Genomic DNA, 15,937 nt, shown 5'->3' with positions numbered 1-15,937 from the left:
GCCAAAATATTCTCATCAGTTTCTGTGTGTGTATGTCTTTCTGTTTGTGCGTGTGTGTGTGTGTGCGTGTGCGTGTGCGTGTGTGTGTGTGTGTGTGTTTTTATCATTGCCAAAAGGCCCTCATCAATGATGGGTAGCAAATGGCAAACGGTAGTGCATTCCAAACAGCAGCGTCTGGCTGCTTTAGAAGATCGAGTACTCTCTGAACACAGGAAGACATTTCTCTCTCTGTTAATGTATTTATGATGATGGCTTCTCTATTAGGTTTACTTTAATGACTGGCAAGAAAAAAAACGGTGTGTGTGTGTCAGACTCAACTTTAGGTCAGAGGCAGAGTCATTTTCCTGCTTCTGTCATGTGGGTTTCGCCTCTTTGGAAAACTATGAGCAAATATTATGATCAATTATTTCTGCCAATAGTCACCAAAGTACATTTGGGAGTATCATTCACAAGCCAAATATCTTCCAAACATTCGGAAACTAAAATAGCATTTTTCCGAAAGAGAAATCAAGAGAAAATTAACTGTTCAAGACCAATTCTAATGATTTAATTTTTTCTTTCGGATATTCCTTGTTATTTGTTGCCTCGCATTGTCTCCAGTCTCCTGCTGAATGTTATAATGTGGTTTATTCTGACACAGATTAGTCCATCACCCTTTAAAAAAGCAGAACGTTTTTTTCACTGGAGATACACCCAGGACTTTGAACCATTTAAATAGACATATAGGTAATAAAGAATCTCTACTTGCTGGCCAGCATTTGTTTTAAGCATCCTGGTGCTACATGGGGCCTCTGCCACACCCTTTACTCAGCCAAATCCAAGAACACGATAATGACAGAGATGGATCATGTGAAGGAGGCGGGATATCAGCCATTGTGTTGTCAGATCCAATGTCTCCAATGCAGGGTTGATTTATTTTATTTAGTCAATGTATTGAACATGTCAGAAACAAAAAAATATAACAATAATATATATATATATATTCTCTTTTTTTCTTTTTTTCACTCAGATTAATAATTATAACAAAGTACCAAAAAAAAAAATAATAAGAATTTTCAGATAGTCTCTGTTCATGTTCAACAGGGGCAAGAAGAAGCTTAAAAAAAACTTTTCTCGTCCTACCCCCTCTAACATATATTTTTCTTATAAAACATTAGGTCATCGTCATCAGCGACATGTTTGTCTTGTTAATCTTTTTTTTTCTTTTTTCTTTTTTTTTACAAAACAATCAGAAAGAAATTACTTTTTACAATTACAAGAAATAACAACAAATGGGATTTTACAGGTCCTGTTCATAACCATTAATGATTTGACTCCTAAATAATACTTTCATTTTAGATAGACTTGTACAATATTTCAGTGCATCGTTACAGTTATTCCACAGACTTTTGATGAGATGCAATGAAGTTTGGCATTTGTTCGTACGGGTGGTTTTTTGAAAATGCAGTTTCCTCTCAACATGTGTATGCTTTCTCTCTGTGTGAAAAGTCCCTGGATATTATGTTGATTTGCGGCTTTGAACATAATTTGAATAGTTTTATAGTCAACCAGGTCTTGTGTTTTTAGTTTGATGAACAATTTATTTGTTGGTTCTCTGTAGGTAGTTTTATGTATAACTCGTTTGGCTCTTTTTTGCAGGACGAAGATAGGATGTGTATTTGTTTTATATGTGTTCCCCCAAACTTCCACACAATACATCATGTATGGAAGTATGAAGGAGCAGTACAGCATAAACAAAGAAGCTTGATTAATTAGGTATTTGGCTTTATTCAGAATTGCTATTGATTTGGATATTTTGGCTTTGATATAGCTTATATGTGGTTTCCAACTTAATTTATTGTCTATGATTACTCCAAGGAACTTTATTTCCGATACTCTTTCTAATTGGACGCCATTTATAGTGAGTTTCTTCTCTGTATTGGTCGATCGATTCCCAAATATTATGAGTTTGGTTTTGCTTGCGTTCAATGTTAATTTATTTTGGTCAAACCAGATCTTCATCCTGCTCAGTTCCTTCTCCATTGTGACCAATAGCTGTTCTAAATCTCGTCCCCACAGCAGAGTAGACTTGTGTCGTCTGCAAAAAGAATGGTTTTAATAATTTTTGATACTTCACATATATTGTTAATATACAGAATAAATAGTAATTGCCCCAAGACTGAGCCCTGAGGCACCCCACATGTAACCTGCAGTAGTTGTGATTTATGGCTTTGTAGTTCAACGTACTGTTCCCTGTTGTGTAGGTAGCTGGATAGCCATGATAATGCAACACCTCTTATGCCATATCTCTGTAGTTTTTTAATTAATAATTCATGGTCAACCGTGTCAAATGCTTTTTTAAGGTCCAGAAATATCCCTATTGCATATTCTTTCTTTTCTATTGCCTTAGTAATGTGTTCCATAAATTCTATAACTGCAAATGATGTAGTTCTGTTTGCTCTGAAACCATATTGTTGTTCATAGAGTATGTTATGTTTGGTGATGAAGTCATTTAGTCTTGTATAGTAGATTTTTTCCAGTATTTTAGAAAACTGTGAGAGCAATGAAATTGGTCTATAGTTTGACAGTACATGTTTATCTCCAGATGTATGTATTGGTATGACTTTAGCAGTTTTCATTTTATTTGGAAATACACCGGTTTGTATTGACTGATTACAGATGTGAGTTAGTGGTTTGGCTATACATTCAATAATGTTTTTAACTGTATACATGTCAATATCATGACAGTCTGTAGACCTTTTACTCTTAAGTTTTTTAACTGTGTCAATAATTTCATTTTCATCAGTCCCTCTTAAGAATATAGTTTCCTTCACATATATATCTTTACTTTCAACACCATCACTACAACCAGTATTTGGAATTTCCCCAGCTAGACAAGGACCAACATTGACAAAGTACTTATTGAAATCTTCGGCAACTGAGGTCATATCATAAATTACTGTATCGTTTTTTGACAGAAAACTGGTTGGGTATTGTGCCTTTCCATTTCCTTTTTTAATAATGGTATTTAATACATTCCATGTATTTTTAATGTTATTTTTGTTATCCTCCAATAATTTGTTGTAATGATCCATTTTCGTTGAGGGCAGACTTGGTGTAGACCGTAAAGATTACATATTTGCACTAATGTGGGATTGCCTGTAAGGCATGAGCTTTTAAGTCTGTTTGTAAATTATAGTGTTGATTTTACAATAATACACCTCTATAATTGATATACTGTAATGTGTTCCTCTGTGGCTCAGTACATGTGATGGATATGTACGTACTTGGTAAGTACTGTATACAGACATTACACATGATTTTGAAAATTCCCCTAGTACACAACAAATTACACTGTTGATGTTCTTTATTTTAGGGAATCCTAATCATCTCTCTTAAAATCTTTACATTTCAATTAAGTTTCTTCCTGTTTATAGAATTAACTTTTTTAGTTAATTTATTTTTTATCTAATTTGATCTTCATCTTGGTACCTCCCTCTCACAGACACTTTGAACATTAAACACACTCATGAACAGCTGCTTGCTGTGTCTCAGTTTTTAGTGAATCCCTGAAGAGTGGTGAAAATATAACTGCCACCAAAGCATTTCCCTAAACACACACACACACACACACACACACACACACACACACACACACACACACACTTAAACACTCAAAACACATACACACACAGATGCGGGCACACACACAGACACACACACAAATGTGCACAATGTCACACACATATGCCCAGCTGGCAATATGTTGTTGAGATTAAAAAAAAAGATGTCAGAAAGACAAGAGGACAACCGGTCAGCTGGGAAAAGAGAAGGGGTGTGTGTGTGTGTGTGTGTGTGTGTGTGTGTGTGTGTGTGTGTGTGTGTGTGTGTGTGTGTGTGTGTGTGTGTGTGTGTGTGTGTGTGTGTGTGTGTGTGTGTGTGTGTGTGTGTGTGTGTGTGTGTGTGTGTGCGCCACAACATCCACGCGCGTCTGTGCCACAACATCCACATGTGTGTGTCCACAGGGGAACACTGTGCACTGTGTGAGAAAGTCAATCCACTGCGATTTCATCTCTCGACATGGCATATAGTCCGGCCCCTCTGGAGCACAAAGTGCGTGTGCACACACACACACACACACACACACACACACACATATACACAAAACAAGCACAAATACTCCTTCCTACAGTGAGTGTATATGTGTGCATGAGTTCATATTAGAGCCCCGTACTGGATTTTCCGGCTGATAACATGTTTGAAGAGTTGTGATTACATTTTTCCCATCACATTGCAACAAACATGTACGAAAATAATAATTTCAATTATGTTTATACTTAAATAAGTTTTTATGTAAACATATTCTAATCACAGTTTCTATAGCCGTAGCTTTTGTTCTCTACAATTTCATTTACATCAGTGTTTCTCAAACTTTTTCATACTCGCGGACCACCTAACTCCACAAATATCAAAAAACAAATCGTTTTTCTAGAACAGATTATAAATCGCCTGAAAATTGTACAAACAAGTGGCAACATGTGTGATGAAGGTGTTCCGCTGGGCTATATCATGCAATCGAAAGTAAAACTTAAGCTCGCTCCATTGCGGAGATATTCCCGCGAGAGTGCGGAAAACTGAAATGTATTTATTTATTTCAAATGTGAAATGTTACCAATATAATCACGGACCACTAGGGGGCGCTCACGGACCACCAGTGGTCCGCGGACCACACTTTGAGAAGCACTGATTTACATTATTGGCTAAGATCAATGCCTATTGTATGTATAGGCTAAAGCCACCAAATCATTGTTAGTAAATAGCTTAAATGTTTTTGCTCGTGTGTGTGTGTGTGTGTTTGTGTGTGTGTGTTGTTATGCACGCACTCAAACAGAGTATGTGTGCACTTTGTGCCAAACCCCTTGTAATATATTCAGTTATTTAAAAGTGTTTGGTTTGTTTAAAGTTGCGGAGGGGGTTTGGTCTCCTAGAGAGCTCGGATAACCCTAATCCACAACACACATTTTTATCAGTAGTTCATTGGCAGGGCTAAATATTGACTTATCATTAAGTGGAATGACTGAAACCCTAATAATAATTCACGTTGTCTAAGCACCTTGTGTTGACGCGGCGCTCCCGATGCTATTAACGAATGTATGCAAATCCAACATAAATCTGAAGATTAGGGCAGAAGCATTCTGCAAAGCAAGAGAGAAAAACAAGAGGTGTGTGATAACATGTCAACACACACGCACATGCACACACAGCTTACAGAGAGCAAGAGAAAATAGGTGTGTGTTTCAAAAACGTTAACACAAATGTACAAGCATGTCACACACAGCAGTTCACAGATAACGCTTACAAAGACAGGGATTGGATTTCTGCTGAATGGGTGATAATAGAATAGTGAAGTTTAGCGGCAGAACAGTAAACAAACAAAGTAGACCTACAAAATTGAATGGATGCAGGGATGTAGGAAGCGAGAGAGGGATAGAGAGCAGTAGATGGACGGAGAGAGGAAATCAGGTGTAAATCAGATAGACGTAAACATGATTAAGAGGAAATATACAGTAAGGAGAAAGGAACAAGTAGAATGATAGTCAAGAGAAATGTAGTATTATTATGGGATGATAGAAAAACTGATCAAATTAAAGCATCAGAGAGAAAAGTTAGGATTAGAGAAGACACAGATACTAAGTTATGAATGCAGGGATGAAGGAGATACATATGTAACTTTAGGTCAAAGGTGATCATGTTGTTATTTCATCGAGGCAGAAATAAAGACAGAATCAAGATATGCATAGAGTTTGAAATTAGCCAAGATGAACAATATATTGAAAGCCAGTCTGACTGCTCGTGAGTGACTGGAAGGGGGGCAGATGAGTATAAATTGTGAGTTGCGTTGGGCCTGTTGTCCGGATGGAAGGGGGCGTAGAGCAGGGTTTCCGTTAGCCGGTAATTACCGGTTTTTAGCTGGTCAAATTTATAAAAAACCGGTAAATTCAAAACCTGACGGTCAAAATGTCTGGTAATAATTAGGGAGGCTCCGATCGATCGGCCGCCGGTCATTATCGGCCGATATTCACTCTTAATAGTTTGATCGGTGCTCTCCATAAAGGCCGATCAGGAGAGCTGGATCTGATCGATATGGACATGAACGCGAGTGAAGTGTAACCGGAGCGAGAGAGAGATCAGATCAGCTGCTGAGTCTGACCGAGACACGCAGCTCTGCAGAATCACCTGAAGCCCCGCCCTCTGTTTAGTGCGCTGCAGGAGCTGCTTAAGAAACTGACTGCTGTGAGAGAGAGGGAGGGAGAGGGGAAAAGAGAGGCTCCGTTTCTCCCGTGTTATTATTCAAAGTTGATGTAAACTTCTGAATAATGTACGTTATCTACTACAAGTAGTTTGTTTGAATGTAATAATTATGTTGTTTGTTGTTTGTGGAATCATTTATTGAAAAATGAATCTGAATTTTTCGATCTGTTACGATTATAAACTGAAGCAATATAAAAATGAGCCCCGTGAACTGAGTTTTAAACATCAGCATATCTGCTCATAGTCCGGTAATTACCTGCTAACGGAAACTCTGCTACACAACTATTATTATTATTATTGAAATATGACCGGTAAGTTTCAAATTTGTCCGGTAAAATAAAATCTGCCCGGACATTTGACCGTCGAGAAAAAATCCTAGCGGAAACCCTGGCGTAGAGGTGAGGATGCCGAGAGGACGAGGGATGAGTGGAGAGAAGCTATTTTGGAAAAGTGTTGAGCTGTTTATTTGCACGTCATTGAAGCTGAAGTAAGGCGCTGGGGGAATTGGCCACCAAGCCCCGGCTCTGCAACAGCTGCCGCTGCTAAGTGAGTTACTAGCCGTCAGACTGCCTTTATGTCACACAATCACACACACATACGCATGCATTTTCCTGCCTGTGATGGATGTTGTGAGGCTATAATGTACTGCAACAGCGCAGTAGAAAATATGTGCCATCCTACACTTTTGGCCTTTAAATTAAATGATTGCTTAAATGAACGGCATTTCATGTGTGCAAAGAGTGAACGCTGATTGGGTTGTTAAACAATAAGTTATTTATCACTCCACAACTAGCTGCAGCCTCATTAAAGGGCGAGGCCATGATACAAAGCAATGACTTAGTGTTTAATGTCTGCTGTCAGATAAAATGGGAAACACAGCTGGGGGTAGATAGTGCCAGGGATCAGCATGTCATCAACTGTTAGGATGAATTTGCTAAATACCTCATGAAAGTTAGATTATTTAAAAAAAAAAAAAAAAACTAAATAAGCACAGGAAACCGAGGGGTTTTGATGTATTTCAGTCTGATTCAAAATGAGAAGATTCTTTTTTAGTGGACTCATTAAAATACAATTTGTCCTTCTTCCATAAGCAGCGTTATGATCTTTTAGTTGAGCCGTGCCATGCCATGCTCATTTGTATTTCCAATGCATCCTCACAGCAGGGGCTTACTTTGCTGACTCAGTATTATAGCAGGACAATATTATATCCCTAATCCTTTGCAAGGCCAAAGCTTGACAGTCCTCCCCCTTAACTAAGCTGAGACGTCAAAGTAACCAGATTGGCTCAACTTGTGTTATTAGGAGAGCCACTGGAGACAGGGCTCAGTGTTTACTCTATAATCTTCAGCTCCACAAAAGCTGATGCCAGTTTTGTTTCATGACCTAACCTTAATTTCACACACAATGCACCTCTCTTTTCTGTTGGGGTATGACATTTGTGTATTCTACAGTATTTCTCAAATACTGGCACTTGAATTGCTTTATTTGTCAATCATTCAAAAGGACTCAAGTTATTAGCAATATGAAGTATTTGAGATTGTGAGGAAACAAGCTTGAAATGTGATATTCAATATGAGATGCTGTAAAACATTTACAGGGAAATGGAGTGATAGTATGTATTTTAAATGTCACCTTGCTGCTGAAGGTGAAGTGATAGCAAAAAGACATCACCTATCACTGTCAGAGATGGCAGCTCTCAGAAAAACACACTGCCTCTCCCCCTGCGCTCTTTCGACAGCATAGCCTGAATATTACTGCTGTATGTAGAGATGAATAGAGGAGAGGAAAGGAGAAGAGGAGGATGTATAAAAGATTTGATAAGAGAGGCACACTAATATCCCCAGCAGCATAAATACTAAGTATTTGCAGATGGGGGAAGTGTAGAGAAGAGACATTGCAGTCCAACATGGCCTGGATCTTTTTTTCAGTATGGACAGAAGAGAGGACAGGGAGAAAGGAAGTGGAAGAACAGGGAAGGTGCAGGATAATAGGATGAGTAATATTATATGATGCCCTGCTTAGATATGGAGAAGCAACAGAGGACAAAAAAAGGTGATGAGGAAAACTATAGAATAGCTAGTATTCCTTGTCTTAGAGAACAAAAAAGCATTGATGTTATACAGTACATCACTGTTGAAGAACTTAAAAGAACAACAGCATATAAATGACATTTGAAAGAAAATTAAAAGTCAAAACACTCACTGTCCCACTGATAAAAGCCCTTGCATTTACAATAGGGCTGCAACTAACGATTATATACACTGAACAAAAATATAAACGCAACACTTTTGTTTTTGCTCCCATTTTTCATGAGATGAACTCAAAGATCTAAAACATTTTCTATATACACAAAATAACAATTTCTCTCAAATATTGTTCACAAATCTGAAAAAATCTGTGATAGTGAGCACTTCTCCTTTGCCGAGATAATCCATCCCACCTCACAGGTGTGGCATATCAAGATGCTGATTAGACAGCATGATTATTGCACAGGTGTGCCTTAGGCTGGCCACAATAAAAGGCCACTCTGAAACGTGCATTTTTGCAATGTTGTGAATCGAGTGGCCCATGGTGGTGGTGGTGGGGTTATGGTATGGGCAGGCGTATGTTATGGACGACGAACACAGGTGCATTTTATTGATGGCATTGTGAATGCACAGAGATACCGTGACGAGATCCTGAGGCCCATTGTTGTGCCATTCATCCACGGCCATCACCTCATGTTGCAGCATGATAATGCCCATGGGCGGTGGTGGCGAAGTCCATAGGGACTTGGCTTGGCAACTGGAAGGTCACCAGTTCAAGTCCCGGAAAGACCGGAAAGACCGGAAAGTGCTACCGAGGTGTCCCTGAGCAAGGCACCGTTCCCTACACTGCTCCCCGGGGCGCCGTACATAATGGAAGCCCACTGCTCCTAACACTAGGATGGGTCAAATGCAGAGAAACCGTTTCGTTACATGGTACCTGTACTGTGTAATGACAATAAGTTGAATCTATCTATCTATCTATGTTGCAAGGATCTGTACACAATTCCTGGAGGCTGAAAACATCCCAGTTCTTGCATGGCCAGCATACTCACCGGACATGTCACCCATTGAGCATGTTTGGGATGCTCTAGATCGGCGTATACGACAGCGTGTTCCAGTTCCTGCCAATATCCAGCAACTTCGCACAGCCATTGAAGAGGAGTGGACCAACATTCCACAGGCCACAATCAACAACCTGATCAACTCTATGCGAAGGAGATGTGTTGCACTGCGTGAGGCAAATGGTGGTCACACCAGATACTGACTGGTTTTCGGACCCCCCCAGACCCCCCCAATAAAGCAAAGCTGCACGTTTCAGAGTGGCCTTTTATTGTGGCCAGCCTAAGGCACACCTGTGCAATAATCATGCTGTCTAATCAGCATCTTGATATGCCACACCTGTGAGGTGGGATGGATTATCTCGGCAAAGGAGAAGTGATCACTATCACAGATTTTTTCAGATTTGTGAACAATATTTGAGAGAAATGGTTATTTTGTGTATATAGAAAATGTTTTAGATCTTTGAGTTCATCTCATGAAAAATGGGAGCAAAAAAAAAAAGTGTTGCATTTATATTTTTGTTCAGTGTACAAAATTATTAAATCTGCAGATTCCTTCTCGATTGTAAAGAATCAGCAAATAGTAAAACAATTATCATCACAGTTTTTCAAGGTCTTGATCTGTCAGTCCAAATCCCCCAAATGATGTAAGCAATATGATTTAAAACTGAGAAAAGCAGGAAATCTTCAAATTTGAGAGTTATATTTTTATTTATTTTTTGCCCTCAATGGATTAACAATTTCTATAAAGACAAGTTGACCTTTATATGCAGATCTAAAATGCACTAATAGTAGCTCAGTGTCTGTGGTGACATCAGAAATGGCTTCACTGTTGGGATTTATAAAAGATGGGAATGTTAGGCCAAGCAACACATTTAATGCCTACAGCCATTGGTACCTCAAAGTAGAGATCTTGAAATAGTGTCCAAATCATCAATAAAAGGTGCTTCATCAAATATGATTTCCTTACAGTAAGACCAAGAATTGAAATGTGTTTTAAACAATGATGTGATGCTTGTTTTCTCTTTAGGTTTCATCTGCTGTGGGCAGGAGTATATCAACTTTTCAACCTCACTTTGCTGTGTTGGTAAATACGGAAATCCCAGCATGCACCCTGCTGGCAATGAGACGGTGACACTGCAGTGCTGTGGGTCAAAGGTCATACATCAGGAAGAGGAATGCTGTAATGGGATTGGCTATGACCCTCAACGACACGTGTGTGCTGACAAACCCACACCTGGCCTACTGATACAGGTGTGTGTGTGTGTGTGTGTGTGTGTGTGTGTGTGTGTGTGTGTGTGTGTGTGTGTGTGTGTGTGTGTGTGTGTGTGTGTGTGTGTGTGTGTGTGTGTGTGTGTGTGTGTGTGTGTGTGTGTGTGTGTGTGTGTGTGTGTGTGTGTGTGTGTGTGTGTGTGTGTGTGTGTGTGTGTGCGTGCGTGCGTGCGTGCGTGCGTGCGTGCGTGCGTGCGTGCGTGCGTGCGTGCACTTAGTGGAGAAAGTTCCATATGAGACATGAAGCACACATTATTATCAATAATTTTGTAATTGTCAATTTATTAATTTTTTTTCTCTAACAATTGTTCATTCATAGATTTTCAGTGGTGCCATAGCATTTTAGATATTTGTTTGCCGAAATATCGGGCCTTCACATGTCTACTTACATGTTAAGCGGTTCTCAGCAGAGGAAATGTCTCTCCCTCTCCCAAACTCACACTCATTGTCACATCAGGAGTTGGGGTCTGGGCCATCTTCCATTTATCAACCGGGGTCATGTGGCGTTTGTGTGTTCCTAAGTCAGCATGAGACAGGCGCTGCATACACACATACACCATCAGAGGCGCACACACACAGGGACAAAGGGTAGGAACTCTCATTAGCTCTAATGATGTCATTAAGGACCATTCTTACCACACACAAACATACACACATGTAGCAAGAATCTGCATGTATCGTGTGTTAGACACAGAGAGGCGCTTTAGGGAAAAAAAATGGTGTCTTTCCTCCCCTGACTTTGCTCTTCACTGCTCTCTTACCAGTCCATAACCTTGTTTTTGTCTTCTCAACTTCTCTGTTTTCCCCCACTTTCTCCATCCTTTTCTGGCCCTTCCTCCCTCCTCTTCACAGCACGAGTGTATGCAGGGTGCCGTTTGTCCTGTAGCCGCAGCCTCTACAGCTTACTGTGGCTCTTGTGACCTCGATCCATCTACGACCGCCTGCACATGGCTCCTGTCTGCTCACACACAGCCTGACACACCTTACATCAACATCACTCATGAAGCTCTCTCTCAGGGTCTGTCTACACATGCAAACAGAAGTCATAATACATTCAAAATGGCAGACGAGAACCGGCAACTTGATGGGAGCCTGTGCGCGTCACATGAGGAAGTTGTGTACAGCGGAGATGCCAACAGATACACCTATACAGGTAATTGGTGTGTTTGTGTGCTGTTCTGTTTTAAACAGGCTGGCTGCAGTATGACGAATTACCAAACCAGTGATTTTCCATAGCAATAAGCATAGTTCATTATTAGCATTTGTCTTTGCTTTTGCTTTAACTTTCTTCAGTGTTGGGTGTCTGTGGTAACAAGCCTAGACATAAAGAGACAGCTTATGCATTTAAAACGAATAGTTTTTTCCACCCTAAAACTCCCGGTATTTTATGTTTCCAAAATGTGTCCTTTACCTCACAAAGTCTGACCAGTGGTCATTTATGTCTCCTTTTCCAATGACTGCTCTTCGATGTTGGCACTGCTACAAACATGTACTCTTGTTAGCAAGATAAATCGAATGACTTTTACTTGCCTAAACATTTTGAAGTGTCGTTGACACAACTCTAAAATAGCTGCCAAAGCTCAGAGGAAATCACATGATCCTTTCTGGTGTCATCATACATCTGTAATAAGAAATGTTGACCATTCATAATCTGCCTGCCTGTTTCTGACCTTTCACTTTGTGTGGAATAAGGACTCTCATTTCAGTCCTCAGAGCCACTATGAAGAATATTTAATAAAGAAAAAGCCATCTGTAGAAGACACCGCTCATAGAAATGTTGTGCCTTAGGAAACCAATTGTGCATTTTACTCTAAATGTGTAAGTCGCTGCAATCAATGGGCTTTGGAGACAGATGCCCTTCCACTCACACACACACACACACACACACCAGGACAGCTGTGCAGTGTACATTGAAAGCTGTTAACGTGGTAACTCTCTCTGCGCTGCTCACTTGTGTGTCATTAAAACTTAGAGATGGGCGTTTAAATGCCATTTCAACATTCTCTACTATTTATCAGCCCAAAGGGAGTTGGAGTGTGTGCGTGTGTTGATATGTGTGGGCGTGTGTTAGGATGTTCAGTCTGTCCACCCATTACTTATCTGGGTAGTTACGTCTGTTTAATCAAGACTAATGGTGGTTGTGGATGTTATCACTGTGTATGGGTGGTTGTGCAATAATTACATGTTTTTATACGTGTAAGTCCCGAGTTGGCTACCATTTTGGTCTGCTTCTGTAGTGAGTGGTGTTTTGTGTGTGTGTTTCTTTTACTTTGTGTGTGTGTGTTGCATGGGGCGGTTAGGATAAGAGTTTCTAGGCAATGCTGTGACACCATCTGGGCAGAGGCACATAAAGCTGTCGCCACCCACCATACACCAGATGTTTCTCATGCACACACACTCTAACACACACAGGGTATCGTGCTATACTCTCTTAATCCTAAAGTAGATCACACACAGATAGCTCCACATGTGCAATGAACTCTATAGATATATACTGTATTGTCTTCTTTTTTACTTTTGAAAATGAGTCTTTAATCAAACACACACATTCAGCTTTGGGGTAAATATCTATGTACAGGCATTCAGTGTCTTATTTACATGTGTGTGTCACTGTGTGTTTTGTTGCTTTGGTTATCACAGTAGTAAAGATAAGAGTCCCAGACTGGCAGTTAAAACATGGTCTCATTTTCAGCAGCAGTCCCTTAACACTCCTAAAAGTAATGCTCATGTGTGTAGAAGTGCATCTGTATGTATAAAGGCTGCTGTATGTATGCCTCACTAGAAGGGTTGTCACAGCCTGTTTCCCAGAATGCTTCAGTGATGGTGAATATATTGTACACAATATATTATGAATCCCTTATTTTCATTTTCTTTTGGCCAAATGCTTTTGCAACTGAATCCCATTTGTAAACTATTCACTTATGTTAAAACAATGCACCCAATAATTTAAATATCCAAAGAAGCAGTCAATGTTGGCTCATTTCTTCTTGAAAATTGACATTTTTACATATCTATCATACTGCAAGGATATTCATCTCTTTTCTATCAATCCACACATATTTAAAATGTCATTTAATCTTCAAAATGGCATATTGATTGCTTGCTTTCTGGGATTACAGCTAAACTATTTGTCCACTTACAGTATTAATCACAGAAGTGCTGCAGTGTTGGTCGATTATAAATTGTATTGCAATTTGGTAGATTTGTTGTTGTTTTTTGCATCCCCTCCTTCATTTATTTGTGTTCCTATTTTTGATACTCTCAAACAGACTCAGTCCTGGAGCCCTTCACCACCTATGAGTACAGAGTGAGGGGCTGGAACAGCTTCGGACGAGGCTCCAGTGATGTTACAACAGTGAGCACCAGTGAAGACAAACCGTGGGGAGTGGCACCTCCTCGCTGGAGTCGCTTAGGTGAACGAGATGACATCATCCAGTTGCTATGGCAAGCACCCGCCAGGCCTAATGGTGTGTGTGTGTGTGTGTGTGTGTGTGTGTGTGTGTGTGTGTGTGTGTGTGTGTGTGTGTGTGTGTGTGTGTGTGTGTGTGTGTGTGTGTGTGTGTGTGTGTGTGTGTGTGTGTGTGTGTGTGTGTGTGTGTGTGTGTGTGTGTGTGTGTGTGTGTGTGTGTCACCATGTTGTTCAATTTTGAGAAAAAGTAAAAAATAGATTATAAAAAAGTACCTTTTCCATTTTACCAGGTGACATCACCCACTATGTTATACTGCGGGATGGACAGGAGCGTTACCGTGGTGATGAAACCAGTTTTACTGATGTGGGGGGGATCAGGCCTTTCCAGGAGTTCAGCTACCAGCTGAGGGTCTGTAACCGGGCCGGTTGTACTGACAGTACACAGGTAAGACTACATGTGTTTTTTTTACTGTTGCTATTACTGTTCTGCTGTGTCAGGTTAATTTGTTCTACATTGCATCACTGAAGCCCTTTAGCAGCATATGTGGCTAAATGTATGCTTACCTGTCTTACACATATAATAGAAAGTCAGCTTCAGTATAAAAGTCTTTAGTTCAGAGCGTACTGGGAGTTTGGAGCATTTAAAGCTAAGACGAGGAGCTGGGCTGACCTGTCTTCTCATAAAGCATGAAATGATAGTAAGAAAGGAAATAAGTGGAAATGCAATATTTTGTACCAAAAATATATATATATATATTTACACTAACTATTACCATTTGCAGCTACGATTAGAAAGCTAATGACTTTTCAGTTGATTTCTATTTCTGCTATTTGATCAGCCCTAATGTTAAACCCTCTCTCTCTTTCACACACCAGCACACACACTTTCCAAAACCTGACTCTGTTGTAGCACCTCATTCCATAAAGACATTATTCCCCCTGTATGATTATCTAATGGCTTCTCTAAAGATGGACTGAGCTTCACTGAACTAAGCACCACTTTACTCTGTACTCCAGTTCATTTCTTTAATTTAGGCTGAACAATTAAAGAAAAAGAAAGGTGTTTAAAAAAAGGTGTGTGTGTGTGAAAGAGATATAGAACTCAGAGAGAACATCGCTTTGAGATAAAATATATATATTTGTGTTTTTATAATTGTTAATCAATGTCGTTGTCAGTTAGAGGCGGTTTTAGGTTTAAAAAAACGCTCAACAAAGTGAAGCTGATCAATCCAAGTACCATATTAGTCAAAAGTGTCCCGGAGCTGATTTTATAACTAATCCTTGATTCTCCTAAACATCTGAACTACCTCCAACCAGTCTGCACGCATACAAGTGTGCAACGTATGCTGTTCATGTTTTGTTTTTTCATAGAGTAATTGCCTGGACATGCAACACATGCTTCATGTTGTTTAAACCTAAATCAGAATCCTTTCCGCATTTCCTTCTGCAGTTGGCCGCTCATATGATCCTTTGTTTGGACAGTGGCCTTTAAGCTAAATGCCATTTCACCCTCTCTTAAGAAATAGTAGTAGTTCATGTGCTCAGTTGTTTTGCAAGTGATATTTTACACATGTTAAACCTGTCTCTGACCTTTATTGTTAAGAATATACAGTGTGTGATGTTGTCCATGTCGGTACAAGTTTTTATTTAGCCTGGTTTCCGCTCTCCCCCTGTATGCAGGGCTCTGGATTTGCTGAGCCTTCCTGATGTTTGTGATAGCATCCATAATAGCTTCACACAGAACTCCCCCTGCTATCTCTCTGGCTGTAGCAGAGCTGATATCACCACAACAATTAATTTCTCCGGCTTAGGGGTGATGAAAGCTCACATTGAAAACTGTCTTTCTGGCTTTTTTTTCTTAAGCTAATTTAACATCTCAT

The 15,937-nt window shown here is 39.8% G+C and overlaps 1 protein-coding gene across 1 annotated transcript in view; it reads left to right on the top strand.

Moving 5' to 3' along the window:
• ush2a (Usher syndrome 2A (autosomal recessive, mild)) overlaps window positions 1-15,937 on the top strand; it is a 257,394-nt gene that overhangs the window by 166,663 nt on the left and 74,794 nt on the right. Inside the window, exons 62-65 of the mRNA XM_034103486.1 lie at window positions 10,407-10,630; window positions 11,501-11,801; window positions 13,918-14,115; window positions 14,348-14,502. Of these exons, the coding sequence (XP_033959377.1) occupies window positions 10,407-10,630; window positions 11,501-11,801; window positions 13,918-14,115; window positions 14,348-14,502 (878 nt within the window). The remainder of the gene's footprint in view (window positions 1-10,406; window positions 10,631-11,500; window positions 11,802-13,917; window positions 14,116-14,347; window positions 14,503-15,937) is intronic.

Source organism: Pseudochaenichthys georgianus, chromosome 3, assembly GCF_902827115.2.
Source record: "Pseudochaenichthys georgianus chromosome 3, fPseGeo1.2, whole genome shotgun sequence".
NCBI lineage: Eukaryota > Metazoa > Chordata > Actinopteri > Perciformes > Channichthyidae > Pseudochaenichthys > Pseudochaenichthys georgianus.
This window is presented reverse-complemented; position numbering and strand designations above follow the sequence as displayed.